Source organism: Chlamydomonas reinhardtii, chromosome 7 (assembly GCF_000002595.2).
Source record: "Chlamydomonas reinhardtii strain CC-503 cw92 mt+ chromosome 7, whole genome shotgun sequence".
Classification (NCBI taxonomy): domain Eukaryota; kingdom Viridiplantae; phylum Chlorophyta; class Chlorophyceae; order Chlamydomonadales; family Chlamydomonadaceae; genus Chlamydomonas; species Chlamydomonas reinhardtii.
In genome coordinates this window covers 5,320,167-5,338,396 of record NC_057010.1, presented here as the reverse complement: position 1 = coordinate 5,338,396, position 18,230 = coordinate 5,320,167, and the positions used below count along the sequence as shown (strand labels likewise).

At 66.3% G+C, this 18,230-nt stretch overlaps 4 protein-coding genes across 4 annotated transcripts; 2 read left to right on the top strand and 2 right to left on the bottom strand.

Moving 5' to 3' along the window:
• Nucleotides 1-3,952, bottom strand: CHLRE_07g349900v5 (uncharacterized protein). The gene is made up of 8 exons (XM_043064537.1): nucleotides 3,640-3,952; nucleotides 3,455-3,511; nucleotides 3,198-3,297; nucleotides 2,704-2,838; nucleotides 2,182-2,276; nucleotides 1,832-1,909; nucleotides 1,125-1,636; nucleotides 1-910 (listed from the first exon to the last, which is right to left on the bottom strand). The coding sequence occupies exons 1-8, from the start codon at nucleotides 3,844-3,846 to the stop codon at nucleotides 481-483; spliced, it is 1,614 nt and encodes a 537-aa protein (XP_042923105.1). The 5' UTR covers nucleotides 3,847-3,952; the 3' UTR covers nucleotides 1-480.
• Nucleotides 3,953-4,052: 100 nt separating this feature from the next.
• Nucleotides 4,053-9,408, top strand: CHLRE_07g349850v5 (uncharacterized protein). Its single transcript, XM_043064536.1, has 11 exons — nucleotides 4,053-4,172; nucleotides 4,360-4,485; nucleotides 4,601-5,306; nucleotides 5,539-5,657; nucleotides 6,073-6,261; nucleotides 6,488-6,630; nucleotides 7,203-7,302; nucleotides 7,521-7,639; nucleotides 7,870-7,948; nucleotides 8,394-8,570; nucleotides 8,849-9,408. The coding sequence occupies exons 1-11, from the start codon at nucleotides 4,104-4,106 to the stop codon at nucleotides 9,236-9,238; spliced, it is 2,217 nt and encodes a 738-aa protein (XP_042923104.1). The 5' UTR covers nucleotides 4,053-4,103; the 3' UTR covers nucleotides 9,239-9,408.
• A 74-nt stretch (nucleotides 9,409-9,482) lies between these two features.
• Nucleotides 9,483-15,551, top strand: CHLRE_07g349800v5 (uncharacterized protein). The gene has a single exon (XM_043064535.1). It carries the CDS (start codon nucleotides 9,608-9,610, stop codon nucleotides 15,068-15,070), a length of 5,463 nt encoding a protein of 1,820 aa, XP_042923103.1. The 5' UTR covers nucleotides 9,483-9,607; the 3' UTR covers nucleotides 15,071-15,551.
• Nucleotides 15,552-15,809: 258 nt separating this feature from the next.
• Nucleotides 15,810-18,112, bottom strand: CHLRE_07g349750v5 (uncharacterized protein). The gene is made up of 3 exons (XM_001692419.2): nucleotides 17,786-18,112; nucleotides 17,564-17,621; nucleotides 15,810-17,435 (listed from the first exon to the last, which is right to left on the bottom strand). The coding sequence occupies exons 1-3, from the start codon at nucleotides 17,890-17,892 to the stop codon at nucleotides 17,085-17,087; spliced, it is 516 nt and encodes a 171-aa protein (XP_001692471.1). The 5' UTR covers nucleotides 17,893-18,112; the 3' UTR covers nucleotides 15,810-17,084.
• Nucleotides 18,113-18,230: the final 118 nt, after the last annotated feature.

Genomic DNA, 18,230 nt, shown 5'->3' with positions numbered 1-18,230 from the left:
TTCATCAAGAGCGCATGGAAGTCAGCACAAGGTCAGCAGCCACATCAGCGCCTTCCGGCATGAGTACTCAACAACGACCATGGCTACGAACACAACAGCTGATCACAACATGGGCGCAGGAGCGATAGCAAGTTGGGGCACCCACAGGGCACAGGCCCGCAGGGCTCCTATCTTAATGTCTCCAGACATTAATCGGCCATTTTGGCCGATTCCTAGACATTCCTCCCGGGGGCTAATGTCTGGGGCGAGACTTTGTTGGCCTGGGTTTTGGGCGGGTTTTGTCCGAATGCCTATGGAAGAGCCCCCAAACCGCCATGTGCCCAGACAAAAGACAGCGGCCATCCGGCCGTCTTGTCTGGAGCTAGACATCACCCCGAAAACAAGATACGACCCCTGCCACAGGGCACGACGCCATCACCCACAACTTGACGTGTCAACCTGCCCGCCACCCCTCATCACCAACCGTCATCAACAGTCAACTCACAGCGCCGCTCCGGCAAACCACCCTCGTGCCGCCGCCGCCCATGCCTTGACGTTCTCCACCCCCGCCAACACCTCCTTGAGGCCGCGCTCGTCGATGCGGCACGTCTCAAAGGGACCCCAGAACAATACGTCAGCGCTCGCCACCACCAGCACCGCAGTCACCACCACACGCAGCACCGTCACCACCCGCCGAGCCAGCGTCCACTTCCCCACGCTGCTACTGCTGCTGCTGTTACCGTTGCTGCTGCTGCCGCCGCCAGGCCTGCTACTGCCGTTCGCCAGCGCCGCCGCCTCTTCCTGCGGCGTGAGCAGGTGGGGCGGCAGCAGCGCGGCTGTAGCAGCGTCCTGCACCACGATGATGAGCGGCTGTAGCAGGAAGAAGGCGAGCATGTGGTAGCTGCCCTCCAGCCGCCCGCCGCACATGAACCTGCAGATACAGAGCCACACGCACCCATTTCAACAGGACAAAACATTTACGCACGTGATGTGTGCAATGTTACACGCGTATTGCTGGCGATCGCCATTCCCAATGCCGGGTGGCACACACTGCGGCAACACCCACAAACCTGAGTGCTCCGTTCCCCTCCATTACCCCTCCATCCCCCTCCCGCGAACCCACCCAAATTCCGCCCCGCACTCACGCGATGCAGACCTCGTGCATGACGCCGCTGACCACGAACGAGGCCGTCATGGCCACCAGCTGCCGAGCCCGAGAGCACGGCACACGCCGCCGCCCCGGCTTCCCCTCCGGCCCCTGGCGCCGTTGCTTCCCCTGCCCCTCCGATGCCGCCAGGGAGGCGCAGCTGTCGACCCCATCCAGGCCCGTGCGGGCTGTAGCAGTGGCCTTGACCAAGGCTGTAGCAGCTCCGCTGGCTGCTGCTGCCGCTGCGCCGCCCGTGCTGGCGGTGGAATCCACGTGGCGCATTTCGCCGGCGGCGGCAGTAACGGCAGTAGCGGCAGTAGCACTGCCTGGCACGGCCGCCGTACGCCGCCGCAACCCGGTGGGCCCGGCTCCCTCCCCGGCTGGTGTTTCAACGCCGCCACCGCTGCCCTTGCTATCATCGTCACCGGGGCGGCGCTCGCCCTGCACGTCCTGCGCCTCCTGTGGCTCAGCCACCCAGCGGCCCTCCACGATGGGGAGATACACAGTGTCCTGGTCGGCGGCGCGGCCACACACCACAAGGCAACCATAAGTCAACAGTCAATTAAAGAGTATGGCTTTGGATTGTTCCTTGGTGTGCAGCCAGGCGTGGCAGCGGTCGGGCTGTGGCACTGGCCCATGGGCCCAAACCGCGCCCCCTTTAACCACACCCCACATGCCACACGCCACTGACGCCACAGTCCGCACCTGCAGTATGGCCGACACAATCTGGTTGTAGCGGCGGCCCCAGAACTCGCGCACACTGGTGGAGACGAATGGGTTGTCCTGGGGGCGACACGGCACGGGGCGGCCAGTCAGTCGTAGGGGCCAGAGGCCAGAGGCCATGCCAGGTCAATGAACTTCTTTTGCGGAGGCAGTAACGAGGTCACATTCTTAGCCGTTAGCATTCCACGGCACGGCCCCAGCGCCAGCACGCCAACACGCCCACACGTGTTATGTGATTTATGTCCTGAGGTCTGCAGGTGCTAAACCCCAACCCCTCCAGGCCCGCCAGCCCTCCCCCCCAGGCCCCTTCCCCCTCTCCCCCACACACGCACCATGCTGGGCTGCAGGCGCATGTGGCCCAGGGCCGCGCAGCCCAGCGGCATGAAGCAGTCCAGGAGCAGGCTGGCAGCCACATACACGTACAGGGCTGGGGGGTGGAGGAGGACAGGTGAGGGGGGTGGAGGGAGGGAGGAGCAGGGGGATAGGGGAGAGGGCAGAGGGGAGGAGGAGCGGGGGTAGCCGGCCGTGCAAGACAGATTACATGAGTGCCGGGGGTGGAGCGGGGAAGCGCCAGATTGTGGCGGAAGGGGTTCGTTGCCCGCTACCCCAAAGGCCTCAATGGGGGACATGCGGGCGCGTGAGGTGAGTTGATGCGAGTGCGGTGCACCAGGCAGCCGGGCGGCACTGGGGCGCGAGGGACAGGCAGCTCGACCCAGCAGTGATGCATGCGGGGCGCGGCTGTGCAGTAGGGAGGGCCACAACGCGCCGACCAGGCAGCGAACACCCACACCCACACTCACACCCACACCCACACCCACACTCACACTCACACCCACACCCACATCCACACGCACCGTATCCGGTGTGTCTCAGCAACGAGCTGGCCGACCCCGCAGGTGAGGTCAGGAAGGCAGTGAGCGCCAGGCCCAGGGCTATGTTGCACACCAGGGCCAGCAGCACACCGCCCGCCTGGGCACGTCGGTGGCCGCCTTTGGGAATTGGGGGGAGGGAAGCGGAAGGCGGGGGCAGAGGTGTGTGGTGGTGGGTGTGGTGGGTTTGCTTGGCATGGCATGGGAGTGATGGGTTGACGGCAGGTGGAGAGGTGAGGGAGCGGGGGTTCGGTTTAGGCGCGTGAGTGGCTGGTTTTGCGGCTGCGGTTGTAGTACGGCAGATAGTCTAAGCAGGCGGGTAGGCGGGGGTTATAGCACAATGACACGTAGCTGGCTACTCGCCATGCAGCACCCGACGTGCGGTCTGGTGGGGCGATCTAGGGCGACCCCATGAACCCCTGCCCCGTGGTGGAAACAAGTCTCCCCCCCGCTCCTGTCTGCCACGGCGCCAACCTCACGTTTCGCCGGGAAGAAGGGCAGCAGTAGCAGCAGCAGCCACTGGCCGGAGCTGAGGCCGGGGTGGGCCAGGGGGCCGCGGTTGGCGGAGTAGGCCAGGAGCTGTGTGGTTAGGTGGTGGGTCGGGGGGCGGGGGAGAAAGGACCGATGCAAGGGGTGTGAGAATTCGTGCCATGATGGCGGGTGCAGGGCAGGCACCGAAGCTTCCACTTCCCGCGCTCCCGCGCGCCGCCCGACTCCCCGTTCCACCACGACGTACCTTGAAATTGGCAAGCCAAGCGAACATAAATCCGATGGAGCCACTGACGGTGACGGACTGCAAAGCGACAGGCGCACGTGGCGGTCAGACGCTGCCCTTGCAAGCAGTTGAGGTGCGATTTCCAAAACTTTGCTGCTTCTGATGGGATTCAAGGAGCTCTAAGACGTGAAGAAGGCCCTGGTTACCTCCATGACTTGCAGCCCCGCAACAGAGAACAGCAGGAAGAGCGGCATCGACATCAGAAGTCGCACGAGCCCAGGTGGCTTGGGCCTCACGCTAATTACAGCATATGCGACGCCCATTGTGAGCATTGCAGTTAGCCTGGCGCCCGGTGACACCGCCAGGCCGAAGAGCGACTCCGCGCTCGTGGCGACGTCCGCTGCCCCTGCCATCCTGCTATTATACTTTGTTCTTTGCTATTTTTACTTATGATGCTGAGAGCTGGTAACGGGCGTTGCTGATCGAGTGACGGGCTCATGGCAGCAACGATCGCAGACCGTGACCGTTAGACCGAAGATGGGCCCATTTTAAGTAGCAGCTTTCTCTTATGGATAGCAGTAGACACCTATAACACTATTAGAAACTTATTGTCTAGTAAGCACAAGAAACAGGTGACTTGCGGAGCAGGGGCCCCAGATCGCTCAGGAGAATGTCGGATAATGAGGAAGAATGGACCATGGTCCGCCGGCGTCATGGGACACGGAGCAATAACACAGTGGTGAGTGAGCCCGAAGTCGATCGAAATGCTGCAGCCTCGCGGCCATATGCGGCCAGCTGAACGCCGTGAGCTTTACGTCGTCACTTCTGTTTCTCTGACCCGTCTGGACTTGTCCTGCTGTCGGGGCTTGGTCGTGTCCTCATGAGCCGTGTGTTTTGTCCGGCTGCCGTGATCCTGCCCCCTACAGAAGCAGCTCAAGAAGCTCGCAATCCCGGTGGTGCCGCAGCCCTTTGACGTGCTGGCCGAGCCCGAAGAGCGGCCTGCTGCTGGAGATGGCGCGGGCAAGAAGAAGAAAAAGAAGAAGAAGGGCAAGGTGGGTTGATGGAAGGGCCTCCCCAAACTTTCATCCGTTGCCCGGTCGCCTCGCAAACGTGTCGGAAATGCTTCAAAGTTCAAACGCCGCGATCCTTACATCTCCGTAACTCCAGACCGCGGCCGAGGAGGACGACGACGAGGATGAGGACGAGGACGCCGGCGCCCCCGCCGCCCAGGCTGGTGCCGGCGCCAAGGCGTCCGCTGCTGGTGCTTCCGGCAAGGCGAGCGCCGCCAAGGGCGGTGCGGCCGGCGGCGGCGGCAGCGCTGTTGTGCAGCAGTCGCTGTTCGCGTGGCTATATGCGCAGCTGGTGGCGGTGCTGGTGATGCTGGGCCTAATGAAGGCGGCGGGCGGCAAGCGCAAGAAGAAGAACAAGGCCGCTGCCGCCGCCGCCGCCGCACCTGCGCCCGCACCCGCGGCCGCGGCCGCGGCCGCGCCGAAGCCGGTGGCTGACGTCAAGCCAGCTGCGCCGGCGCCGGCGACGCCTGCCGGCAAGTCTGCTTCCGCCGCTGCCGCTGCTGCTGCTGCTGCCTCCACGGCTGCCAAGAAGGCGGATCCCGCGCCCGCAGCGACGCCCGCAGCCAAGAAGGCGGCTGATGCGGCGGCAGCGGCGGCGGCAGCCAAACCGGCCGCAACACCGGAGCCGTCTAAGCCGGCCGCTAAGGCCGTTGCCGCTGCGGCGGCAACGCCCTTGCCCGGGGCCGGTAAGGGGGAGGCCGCACCGGCCGCGGCGGCGCCCGCGACGCCGCCGCCAGCTCCTAAGCCGGAGCCGCCGCCGACCCCAGCCGGTCCGCCGCCGCCGGTGGTCAAGTGCGACAAGGGTGAGACCTGGCGTGGCCTGAATAAGACTTTGCTGTGTAGTCGTTATCGTGCCTCCTTGACCTCACACGAGTGCTGCGTGACCCTGCTCACCCAACATGAAGTGACCTGTCTAAACACCCTCACCTCTCTGCCTTACGCCCGCCTTCCCCCCGCCCATCTACCCCTCTCCCGCCTCCTTCTTCCCCCCCCCCCACTTCCTTAACTAATCATGAATGTAATCCGCCCTGGCAGACTGGGCTCACGGTAAGTTCGTGATGCAGTCGCTGCCGGCCGCGCACGCCGACGTGGTGGCGGCGGTGGCGGTGGCGGGTGACGTGGCGGTGTCGGCCGGGTACGACGGAGCCGTCAAGGTGGGGGAGCGGGGGCGCCGCCAGGCTGTGTGTGTGTGAGGGGGGGGGGTCGGAGGGCTGGGGGGTTGTGTTCACCATTCCCAGTGCGTAAACAGAGACACGTGGGTGGGGTCGGGGGGGAGGCATGAGTGGGGCTGGAGGGGGCCAAAGGAGGGGCTGGAGGGGGCCGAAGGAGTGGCTGGAGGCTGAGGGGCTTGGTCACGTGACGGCGTAGGGTTGACGCCGGGTCCGGTGCGAGCCGGCCCGGCCCTAGGGAGCATGCCGGGGGGCGACAAAACAAGTTACGGCAGTAGAAAGCCCTTGGCAGCAATCACTCCTATGGAAGGAAGTGTCCAGGATACGTATACGTGTATCCTCCACATCACGCAAACTCACACACCTCATTGTCCATACATACATCATTTCCCCCCCACAGCTGTGGAGCTGGCCGCTGCCGGGCAGCGCGGGCGGCGGCGTGGTGCCGCGGCTGCGGCTGCTGCGGCACCTTGTGGGCCACAGCGGCCGAGTGGAGGCGCTGGCGGCGGCGCCGGCGGGCGGCGGCGGCGGCGGTGTGGGCGGCGGCATGAGGCTGCTGGCGTCCAGCGGCCGGGACTCCACACTCAAGGTGGGCGATGAGGGGAGGGGAGCTGGGGAGGGGTTGGTTTCTACCATACCCGTGAGGACTGAGGACAGGAGCGGGCGGGGGGAACTGGCGGTTTGGACGTGTCCCAGTTAGGCGTGGGGTAGCCGACAGACGACGTGAATAACTTACACGGGGTCTGCTTTCGCCACATACACACACACACACACACATTTCCACTCGCCCACATATTGCCACTGCTGGCACACAGCTCTGGGACCTGGGCTCGGCGGCCGACTGCGCCGACGCGCGCGAGCTGGGCTCCACCTACGTGTACGAGAGCGTGAGGAGCCTGGCGGCGGACTGGGCGGGGGCCGAGGGCGGCGCGGCGGGCCGCATGCTGCTGGGATCCAGGTGCGTACTGTGTGCGTGTGTGTGTTAAAGAGCACAAGGAAAACATTACGCGTGTGTGTGTGTGTGTGTGTGTGTGCGTGCGTGCGTGTGCGTGCGTGTGTGTGTGCGTGCGTGCGTGCGTGCGTGCGTGCGTGCGTGCGTGCGTGCGTGCGTGCGTGCGTGCGTGCGTGCGTGCGTGTGACAGATGCATGAGTAGGGGAGGCGAGTAGTTCGTTCCAATCCCAAAATAAGTCATTGCCAACCCAGAACCCATAGAACGAGGAGGAGAGGGGTGAGGTAGCCGTCCATGGAGAGCAGGGAGATTCTGGGGTTGTATCCACCATCCCATGAGAAAGCAGAAAGGGAAGATGGGGGGTCAGTCCATTCATATACCAAGTAAGCCAACCATGGTCCATGGAAGACGAGGGTACTGGGCTTGAGTGCTGCTATGCAGGAAGGCCGGTTGCGCGGCACGGGGCATTGGCTTGTGGGAAGGGAAGAGGATGTGGGGCTTGCCAGCCCCCCTCCACGCCCCCATCTCGTCCTACTGACATCCCTCCCCACACACCTCCCCACACGCCTCCACCCCTCAGGTCGGGCAGTGTGATGCTGTACCAAATCAACGCCGGCGCCACCGCCGGCCGCAAGGTGGCCAGCCTGCGCGGACACGGCGACGAGGTCACGGCCGTGCAGGTGCGTGGATGCCTCGATGGATTACAACGAGGATGATACGCGGCGTCGGCGTGTACTTCTCAGCAATTCAGGAGGGCAGGACACGATTTGAGAAATTTGGTTGTCCACCACTTCACCAAAACACCCAACCAATCACCTCCCCACTCGCCCCCTCCCACTGCCACCCATGCTGACCCCTCGGAACGAACCACCACCACCATCACACAATGCCACCACAGTTCCGCGGCGCGCACGGGGTGGTGAGCGGCGCGCGCGACGGCTGCGTGCGGCTGTGGGATCTGCGGCAGGCGGGCAGCGGCAGCGGCAAGGAGCAGGTGGCGGTACTGGGCGGCCTGTGGTGAGTGAGGATGAGGCGCGGTGAAAATGGGGGGCGCCGTTATCACGAACAAGCTATTAAAGGGTCGGCAGGGGCAGGGGCGGGGCTGTGGGCAAAGGTAAGGCCGCAAGCGCGGGTTGCCGACATACCCAAGATGCTGAGATGCTTGCCTCGCTACTCCAAACCTGGGGTTGGAAGTTTCTGAACCTCCCACAAACACCCACCCACCCGCCCGCCCGCCCGCCCCTCAGCGGCCGCGTGTGCTCGCTGGCGGCTCTGGGCGAACACCACCTGGCGGCGGGCGACTGCTCCTCCACCGTCAAGCTGTGGGTGAGTGGGCGCGGGCGTTTGGCAGGCTGGGTTGTGTGTGTGTGTGCGTGTGTGTGTGTGTGTGTGTGTGTGTGTGTAGTGGGGGGGGGGGAGGTGAAGCTGTGGGCGAGCGGGTGGGGCTGGGTAGGGGGCAGGGGCGTGGAGCAGGGGGTTGGCGTGGAGCGCTGCGGGTGGAATGGCAGATGGTGTGAGGGGCATGGCCGCATGGGGGAGCAGGAGGCGGATTGGGGCTGCCGGGTGACTGCCGGCTCACAAACCAGCGCACGGGCCCGCTACTGCCCGTCCATCGCCATCCATCTACTCGTGACTAGCACCCACGCAACCACGAGGCCCAATACGCCCGCCGCCACGCCCGCCCCTCATCTGCCGCCGCCCCCAATACCACCCCTCATCATCCGCCACCTCCCTCCCCACACCTCCCTCGCCTCCGCCCACACACACACAGGACCTGCGCAAGCTGCCGCCCGCCGGCGCCCGCGGCCAGCCGCCCCCCGCCCCCGCCCGCGTGCCCAACGCGCCCGGCTTCGCGGGCGACTCCTGCCCCACCGCGGGGCTGTGGTGGGGCGGGCGCAGCGGCGTGCTGCTCAGCAGCTGCATCGCCTGGTGGACCGACAACCGGGAGGTGGGGGGCGAGATGGGGCGGGACCCTGGGAGATGGAGGGGCCGCGTGTTGGGGTTACTGAAGCCAAGCCCTTACTGAAGCCAAGCCCGTATTGCGCTGGTCTGTGGGGGTGTATGGGGGAACTTCCAGGCATGCGGGGCTTGTTTTGTGTCAGAAGGCGGTACGCATGGGGCGTGGGGCGTCCGCAATCACCACTCCCGTCGTCCTCACTCCGCGCTCTTCACGCCCTCACGCCTGCTCACGCCTCGCTCTTCACGTCCTCACGCCTGCTCACACAGGCTCTGGAGGAGGCGCCGCCCAGCGCCAAGCTGCCCATGGCGTGCCTGAACGTGTCAGCCGCCGGCGCCCTCTCCCCCGCCCCCGCCGGCTCCTCCCCCGACGACCTGGTATCGCAGTACAAATACACGCTGCGTCTGGGGCCCGGCATCGCTACGTGCATGGCCGGATCTGAGGATGAGTCGGCGGTGCTGGTGGGCGGCGCGACTGGGGCGCTATGGGCGCTGCGGTTGGTGCGCGGCAGCGCGGCGGCGGTGGAGGCGGCGGAGCGCGTGGCGGCGGCGGCGGCGGACGAGGGCTGCTCGGCGGTGGGAGACCTGGTGGTGGGCGTGGAGGAGTTCTCGGATGACGACTATGAGGAGGACGAGGACGACGAGGATGAGGACGATTGAGGAGTGACGAGTCACGGACAGGACCTGTGCCGCAGGGTTGTGGACATGGACAGGTGTGGTTGGTTTGGGCTGGCTTGGTGAGGTATGGAAGCACAATAGAAGCCTGAGTGCAAGTCAATATGTGTGGATTCAGGCATGGAATGGTCAGCTGCATGTAACAGAAAATTCGTTGCGGACCGGAAGACGAGCGGGCACGGCCCGGACTTGCAGCGAACTCCCCGACTTCCAAGTGCTGACGCGAACCTAAACCGCAAACATTGGCTGTATTTACACATTCTAATTATGAATAGCTACATATATCACCTGTCCAACCCACGTTTGCGCCCTAATTGAGCAGTAACGAATTCTTGACACCGGATGCTTGGCGAAATGGCGACAAGCGACGCCGTTTCGCAGCCTCCCGGCGAGGACCCAAAGTCTGAGACCTTCAGCCGGCTGAGCTCGATGTCGCCGCTCAGCAGCCTGCTGCCCGACCAGGTCGCGCTGCCCTCCATGCCGTCCGGCGGATGGCCGGGCTTCGCGTGCGCTTCGGCGACGACGCTCGGCGAGCTTTCAGCCGGATCAGGAGCTCGCACCGAAGCGATGGTCAGCGGCGCGATGCTGTCCAACCCACTGTTCCTCCTGGCATCCATGGCGCTTGAAGAGATGCTGTCTGGCCCCTTCACGGCGCTCGGCCCCGGGGGCGTATTCGCCAACCCGCTCTTCTCACCCGAGATGCTTTCCCGCGCCGCTTCCCGAGCCCCCTCCATCGCCACCACCAACACGGCCGGAGCGCAGCCCGACCCTGCCTCCTCCCCCTTCGCCGCATCCGCTGCCACCACCGCGGCCCTGGCCACACGCGGCGACTCCTCCACTTCCACTTCTGCCAGCGCTGCCACCGGCGCCGACGTCGACGAATCCCGCAGTAGCCGGAGCAGCTCGCTACGCTCGCTCGCGTCTGAGGACGTAGCAATTATCGCGATGCTGCGAGCCGCTGTCCGCCTGGGTCTCGGGCAGCTGCTGGGTTGGGCCAACGCCTCCGCTGCGGAGCTGCCGGCGTTCCCGCCGCCGCTGCAGCGGCGCCGGCGCGGCGCCCGCGGCGGCAGCGGCGCCGGCGGCGCACACTACAGCCCGGCGGCACTGCAGGGCCTGCGGCCGCTGGGAGAGGGGCCCGGGGGCGGCGGCGGCTACACGCGTGTGGTCAAGGCGCGGTCGCTGCAGCAGCAGCAGCAGCAACGGCAACAGCAGCAGGAGGAGCAGAGGCAGCAGGAGGAGCTGGCTGCTGGAGTGGGGGGCCAGCTTGAGCCTGACGGCGGCGGCGAGGCGGACGCCGGTGCTGCCAATGGCGGGCCCGGAGCGTCGACATCTGCTGGCAGGCGGCGTGCAGCATCCGCCGCGGGGGCCGACGGACGCGGCGGCGGCGAGACGGGTGTGAGCCGCGGGCCGCTGGCGCTGCCGCCGCTGCCACTGCGCCCGGCGATGGCAAAGGTCACGCTGCGTGATCTGGCGCCGCCGCCGTCGCGTGTCGCCGGCGGCGGCGGCGGCGCCGCAGCCGCAGCCGCCTTTGGCTCCAGTGCTGCCAAGACGGATGAGGACGGCGCCAGGGGCGGCGTTCCTGCGGAGCTGCATGCCGCGCTGCAGCGGCAGGAGGAGCAGCGGCGGCGCGATGCGGCGGCGGCGGTGGCGGCGGCGGCGGCGGCGGCAGCGGCTACCGCTGCAACAGCGGAGGCCGGCACTGGCGCAGCAGTGGCGGAGGCAGGTGCCCTCGACCTGAAGCGCTCACCCGCACCGATGGGCGCTGACTCAACCTCTGCAATGGAGACTGTGGCAGCGGCGCTGGCTGCCGGCGCCGACGGCGCCGCGGCGGCCGAGTCAGCGAGCGCAGGCCGCAAGCGTGGCAGCGGCGCCGGCGCCGCCCCCAAGGGCCTCGGCAGGTATGGCCATCTGCTTCCGCTGCGGCACCCTCGCACCCACGTGCAGCGCTACACTGGGCTGTTTCCAGCAAGGGCGAATGGCTCCAACGCCGGTGCCGTACCCTGCCTGCCGCTGCGCTCACAGGGCCTAAGCGCCCGTCGCGGAGCGGCGGGCGTGCCGCCGCCGGCGGCGCTGCCGGCGGGGGCGGCGGCGGCGGCGGCGGCGGGCAGAGCGCGGCAGTCTGGCACCAGGAGCAGTGACGCGCGCCACGCGCCCGGGCAGGACGGCCAGCACCGGCAAGTGGATGTGGGCAGTGGCGACGCCCCTGGCAGTGGAACAAGTGTTGGGCAGGTGGCAGAGAGGGAGGGTGTGGAGGCAGGCGCGAGGCCGGCTGCGGCGGTCATGACCGACGCAGGCGTCCTCTTGCTGCTGCCAAACGCGCCGGCGGGTAGCAACGGCAGTAGCAGCGGCAGTAGCAACAGCAACAGCAGCGGCAACAGCAGCAGCGGAGACGCCAGTGCTAGCGGCCTGGCTGGGAGGCCGCCGGCGGTTGTGACGGCAACGGCGGCGGCGGCCCTCGTGCTGGCGGTGATTAAGCAGTCAGCAGCGGGAGGCCCGGTCGGCGACGCTGCCGCCCCTGGCGACGCCATCGCTTCCAGCGCCGCCGCCGCCGCTGCTACTGCCATTGCCGTTGCTACTGGCGCCACACCAACTGATGCTGCGGCAGCGGCACTCGAGCAGGGTACCGCAACTTCGGCGGCGGTGACGGCGGCAGGCTCAGAGGCCAAGGACGCTGTGACGTCCGTCGCGGCTGAGGAGAAAGAGAAGGACGAGAAGGACGAGAAGACAGAGGAGGAAATGAAGGAGGGGGAGGAAATGAAGGAGGGGGAGGAAATGAAGGCAGAGGAGGAAATGAAGGAGGGGGAGGTGCTGCCGCAGGTGACGGCCATCGGCGAGCCCGGCGTCGCTACCGACACGACAGCTGAGGCGGCCACGGCTCCGCTGCCGTCATCGTCGGCACCGGCACCCGCAACGCCTGCACTGGACTCACAGCCCCAGCCCCAGCCCCAGAACCAGCCGCAGCCGCAGCCGCAACCGCACCCAGCGCCGCGCATCGGTCGCGGCCTGGCGCCCTACTCCCAGCGCCACCCGGGCTCGCCCTCCTCCCCCGCCTACAACCCCCTCGCCGCCTACCCGGGCAGCCCTGGAGCCGTGTCCCGCGCCGCCCAGGGCTACAAGCCCGCAGGCCCCTGGCGCGCCGCCGTCCGCGCCGCCGACAGCCCCGCCGCCACCTCCGCCTGCGCCTCGCCTGCAGGGCCCTCCTCCGCCCGCTCCTCCGCCGGCGGTGCGCCGGAGACGGCGGCGGTGGCGGCTGCGGTAATTCCACCGCCGGCAATGCCGCTGACTCCGACGCTTGCGGCGGCGGCGGCAGCGGCGGCACCGGCACAAGTGGAAGCGCCGACGTCGGCGGTGATGGCAACTGCAGAGGTAAAAATGGAGGCGGTCGCGGCCGCGGCCGGCGACGGGGCTGCTGCTGCCACTAGTGCGGGTGCCTCCGTGGATGAGGGTCACCGTGCGGGCAGTGGTGACAGCGGCAGCGATAGCAGCAGCAGCGGCGGCGCAGGCGGCGGAGGCGGCAGTGACTGCTGCGTCAAGTCCTCGACTTCGGACATCGCGGTTGCGGTCCTGGACGGTGGCATTGATGATGGCCAGGACGGCAGCGCGGATGCCGGCGCGCTCAAGCAAGCGCCAACCGCCGCCGCTCCAGATGCCGTCGCCGCCGCTGCCACCGCTGTCTCGCCCACGACCACAGCCTGTGTGCCGTCAGTGGCGGCGCAGCAAGCCGAGCATCCATCACGCCACCCCGAGCCCGAGCTACAGGCGGCAGCGGCGGCGGCGCCCACCGCAGCGCCAGTCGTGACGCCGAAGCTGTCGCAGCTGCCTAGCCTGGAACTCATGACAGGTGGCGGCGGTGGCAGTGACAACGACAAGCAAACCATGAGCACTGCCGCTGCTGTTGCTGCCGGCGCTGCCTCCTCGTCTGCCTCCTCGAGCTCGGAGTCAGAGTCGGGTGACCTGGGTCGCTTCCTGCTGGGAGACCTGGAGGAGTCCTGCAGCCTCAGCCTGGCTGGCTCCTTCATGCACCTGCACACACACCAGCTGCCGCCGCACCTGCAGCGCCTGCGCGCGGGCAGCGGCTCCGCCAGTGGCGCCGCCGGCAGCGCCGCCGGCAGCGCGGCTGCTGACGGTGGCGCGGGCATGGGTGCGGGTGGTGCTACTGCCGGCTCGGAGGCGGTGGTGCTACTGCCGCCGGCGCCGCCCAGCGGCGCCTTGGAGGCCGAGGCGGATGAGGATACGGGGGACGAGGGCATGCTTGCGGCGGAGGCGGAGGCCGCGGCCGCTGCTGTTGTATGCGGCGGAGGCGGTGGCGGTGGCGGTGGGAATGGCAGTAGCAGCGCGGGTAACAGCAGCAGCGGTGTCAGTCCGGTTGTCGGTCCGGCATCGGGAGGCACGATGGTGCAAGCGGACCGTGGTGACCTGGGGTCCGGAGGTGCGCTGGGCTCGCCAAAGCCCAAGGGTGGCTCGCGCATTCCCGTTGCGCCGCCTCGTGCCAACCCCCGTGCCAAAGACGGTTGCGCGTCTGGCGTTCCCACCACCGCTACCACCACGACCACCACCACTACCACTTCCAACAGCAGCGGCGCTACCCGCACCGCTGCTGTCACCGAGGTAACCAACAGCGGCGCCGCCACTGCCACCTGCCTGAACGCGGCACCCCAATCGCCGGCGCCAGGCGGGGGAGCTGCTGGCAGCCGCATCCCGCGCTTTGACGGTGTGGGCATGCCGCGGTCGGGCCTTGCCACCACTCCCACTCCCACTCCCATCCCCAATCCGCCAGCCACGGTCACCGCCACCACCACGACCAACAGCGCCGTCGCCTCCACAACCAGCGGATCCACCGCCACCGCAGCCGGCGAGCCCGGCTCGCTGGTCCTGGTCCGCACCTCACCAGCCGCCTCTATCGCCTCCCTCGCCGTCGCCAGGCGCACGGCCGTTCTGTCCTCCCTCACCTCTGTCCTCATGCCGCCAGGCACTGTGGCGGCGCCGCCGCAAGCCGACCTTGACGCGAGCGGCGGCGGCGGCGGCGGCGGCGCAGCCGCCCTGCGTACGCCGCAACGCTCCGTCGGCATGCCCGACCCTTTCGCGGGCGCGCTGCCGCAGTCTGTGGTGGTGCTGGACATCGGCGAGAGGTGGCGGGCACTGTTGGATGACCCTCGGCCGGCGCCGTCGCTGCCAACGGTGGCGTCAGGCGCCTCCGGCGGCGCCAGCCCGCCGGGCAGCTCTGTGACGGCGGCGGCGGTCAGCGGCGCCTTCGGCGGCGGCGCCGCCGCAGAGATCATGGGGATGGTGAAGACAGCGGCCATGGCTGCAGCTGCCACAGCCACCGCCGGGGCGGTCGCGTACACGACGGCAGGTGGTGATGGTGGCGTCGGTGGTGGTGGGGTGGCGGCGGCGTTGCGCTCGCGCGTGCCTTCGGCGGCGGCGAATGCCATCGCAATGCAGCAGTCCTCATGCGCTGTGGCGGCTGTAGCGGCCATGACGGCGGCAGTAGCACTTGCCGCCGTGGCGGCCTCTACGCCCGGCTCCCGACGGCCCTCCAGCACACACCTGTTGGCGGCCTCTCTGTCTCGGGCCGCCCTTCCCGCCGCCACTGGAAGCACTGCAATGGAGGAGGCACCGGGCGCGGTGCCTAGCGCCGGCGCTGGTTGTGCTGGCGGTGGCGGCGGCGGCGGAGCTGCGCGGAGCTGCGTGAGCGTGCAGGCGGATGACGTGGCACTCATTGAGGCGCTCATGGCGCGACTGGAGCGTGTGGGCGGTGCCGCGGTGGAGCTGGCGGCGTGGGGCCAGGAGGCGGCGGCGCAGGCGGCGGCGATGTAGGCCGAGTGGTGGCTTCTGCTGTGTTTGGGAAAAGCGCCTGGGGAAAGGGTCGACACTTCGTGTGTGTGGGGGAGAAGGGGTTGTTTGCGCCATCAGGGGCTACATGCCTAAACAACATAAGTGCCGATATGTGGACACATAGGTATACTTAGGAAGACTGACGGAGGCGATGACGAAGGTGGGAGTTTTGCATTACGGTACATCGCGGTGACTGCATGGATGTGGACACAGGTTGTGCCGTGCTGGGTTCTGGTGCTCGGGGGATGAGGGCTGCTAGCGCGTGCGGCCGTACATTGTCATGGCGGACTTCGCGACCCGATCATACGCACATAGCGCGTGGGCGCTTGGGTGGTATGAGACGTGGCGAGGCCTTGACACGATGAACGACGTGACACAGCAAGATGGGCTGAAACTGGCGGGTCGCCAGGACTGCAACCCGCGTGTGATACAGGACTGACGGGCACTGTAATCTACTTACTGAGCATCCGTCAAGGCGGGCTTGCTGAGATCGGCTGAGAGTCTGAGACTGGCTTTCGGGCGTGACCGCACAGGTCCAACACCCGCTTTGTTTACGTGCAAATTGACACCGTCCTCAGACCGTTGTGCGACTTTGACGCTGGCCAACTGGACGCAATGGCTGTTTCAGTGACACAAAGGCCTAGCCCTCCTCATAGCCCAGATTAGAGAGGCAGCCCAGGAACCCAGCAGGAGAAAGGCGCGCGTGGCAAGTAGATGATTGCATCAAGAACCGTTACAACTTCCGGCACGGGGCGCAGGCCCTGGGGTTGGTGCTTCCACCTGTGGTCCTCGGGTTCCTTCCTTTCCAGTGTCATGGGGCGGTTGCGAGCCGTCGCAACATGCCGGGAGCCATACAGTGCACGTAGAGGCGTCCGTATGCGGACTGTGTGTCCGCGGACGCAACCTGAATTGCGTGCGTCTCACACCGTCATCAACCACCTGAAACCTATCCAACGATTGAGTTGGCGTCTACTGAATCCATTCAAAGAGCTTTGCACTCTCGGTCTTACTCGCAGCACTTAGTTAGTAAGATCCGCTTAGGAGTCTATGGTTGCGTGTCAACGCCTAAAGCTACATCACGTCACCAGCCGTTTAATCGTATGCTACGCTCACCACCGAACGTCCTACCGTATGCTAACACGAGCCGATAGAATCAATCATCTAAATCAGGGGGGTTGAGTTTGTCCACGATCCATTGCAAGAAAGATCATTGCCTAACCTGACCGGGAGGGCATGGCTACCAATCAATCCATGCCCCCCTAGCCCGTGGGGTGCTCCAATTGCAGCCCCAGCTACTCTTCAGCAGCCCTGTCACTCATCGAAGAATATACGCGCTCCTGCTGGGCCTTTGCTCGAGGTGGGTAGAGGAGACGGCCCTAACTTGCCATCAGCACACACACCGCCCAGCAAACCCAGACACACGGCGCTGCACGACCTACACGGCCGCGGGCGGTGCCCAAGCACTGCCCCCTCAAGTTCTTGCCAGCACAGCCTAAACACAACACACCGCACACACGCTTCAGAGTCAGCGGCGCCTGTGCGCACGGGGCGGCAGCTCTGAAAGGCCGCCGCCGCATCGTGTCACACAAAGCATTCGTCATATGCGTCACAAGGGCGCGCGGTCGCTGGGGCTGTGTGTAAAACCAGGCACGCAGGGCGGCTGTCACGAGCACTTCGTTCCTGCCTGCCCGTCATCGCGCCAGCCACTAGCATCCCGAGACCGCTGCCAATCACAGCCTGCGGTCAAAGTCACGTTGCATCCATTATCGCCCTAGCTCGTTGATTCCGTCGCTGCTGCAACGCAATCTGCCATCTGCCAGAGTGGGCGCGCTTCGCCCTGAGGCTTCAGGCGGCGGGGCGCGCGCCCCGCCGCCAAGCGCCACCGCGGGCCGCTGCTGCCACTGCTGCTAACAACGCCTTTATTATAAGCTAAGAACCGCCGCCGCCGCCAAACTGCAGAGCGGCGACAGTCCTTTGCAGCTGCGCTGCTGCTGCTTTACAAGCGGCGCAGGGCCTTGCCGCACATCGTCACCTCGGCCAGGAGGGTCTCCGTCTGATACTGGCACGTCTGCAGCGCCGACGCCTTGGCTGCTAGTGCGAGCTGGGCCTTGCTGCGGCCAATCTTGGCAGTCTCCTCGCGCTCACGCAGCTCCGAGATGACCTGCTCCGCGGTGCGAATGGAATCGTCCTTGATCTTGCTGGCCTCAATCGCCGACTCAAGCTGCGCGCGGAGGTACTTGACCTCCAGGTCCTTGTCGCGCAGCTGGGCGTTCAGCAGGCGCTGGCGGTAGTTGCGACCCAGGAACTGAGCCTCGGCGGGCGTGTAGACCGCGTTAGAGGCGGAGGCCTGCAGAGGGAGCGAGGAGAGGGCCGAGGACTGAGTTGGGTACGTGGAACGCGGTTTGTGGGTCCAAGCTGCAAGCGAGCTCCTATGCATCCCAAGTATGAATGTAGCGCATTCGAGACTGTGCTCACCTGGATGGTGGCATCCGCGCTCGCGTAGCCTTGCGAGAGCCATCGGAGACCTTGGAGGCTGCGGGAGCAAGGCGAGCGATAGGCCAGAGCGTCAGTGCCACATGATAACACACATTTATAGAGTTGCGCACAAAGCGGCAAGCGAGGTGCGTTGTCGCGAAACCTGACCCCAAATGCCGGTTGCGCACAACGGGCTTTTTCCTCGCGCGTCCCCAAGCTCACCAAGCGACTGACGCAATCGCCAGGACTACAAGTGCGATTGACTTAGACAGCTGGGGCATAGCAGACCGCTTGCTGGACTCGCCCAGGCAAGGGAAAGACTTCTGCATTCTTGAGGAACGACTTCGCGAAAGGCCTCGAAGTGCGACTGCTAATTGCAGTGCCTTGTAGGTGTGTTAAACAGAAAGCTTCTGATACAAGCGGAGAGCTTTCAACGATGAGGGTTGGGAGTCGGGACTTTTAGGCGATTGTGTTAAGTCTTCGGTGGACTGGTGTTGCTGCTTGGTGGTGCTACGAGCTGTTTTGAAGCTTGCAATGTGAAGATGATGGTGATGGACGAGTGAGTATGGAAAGAGGGAACGCGGTGGTTTGTCTCGGCACTGCGGCGAGCCCGTAGCCCATGCAAGGAAGTAGTGCACCGCTACCGGCGCCCGCCCATTGCCAGCCT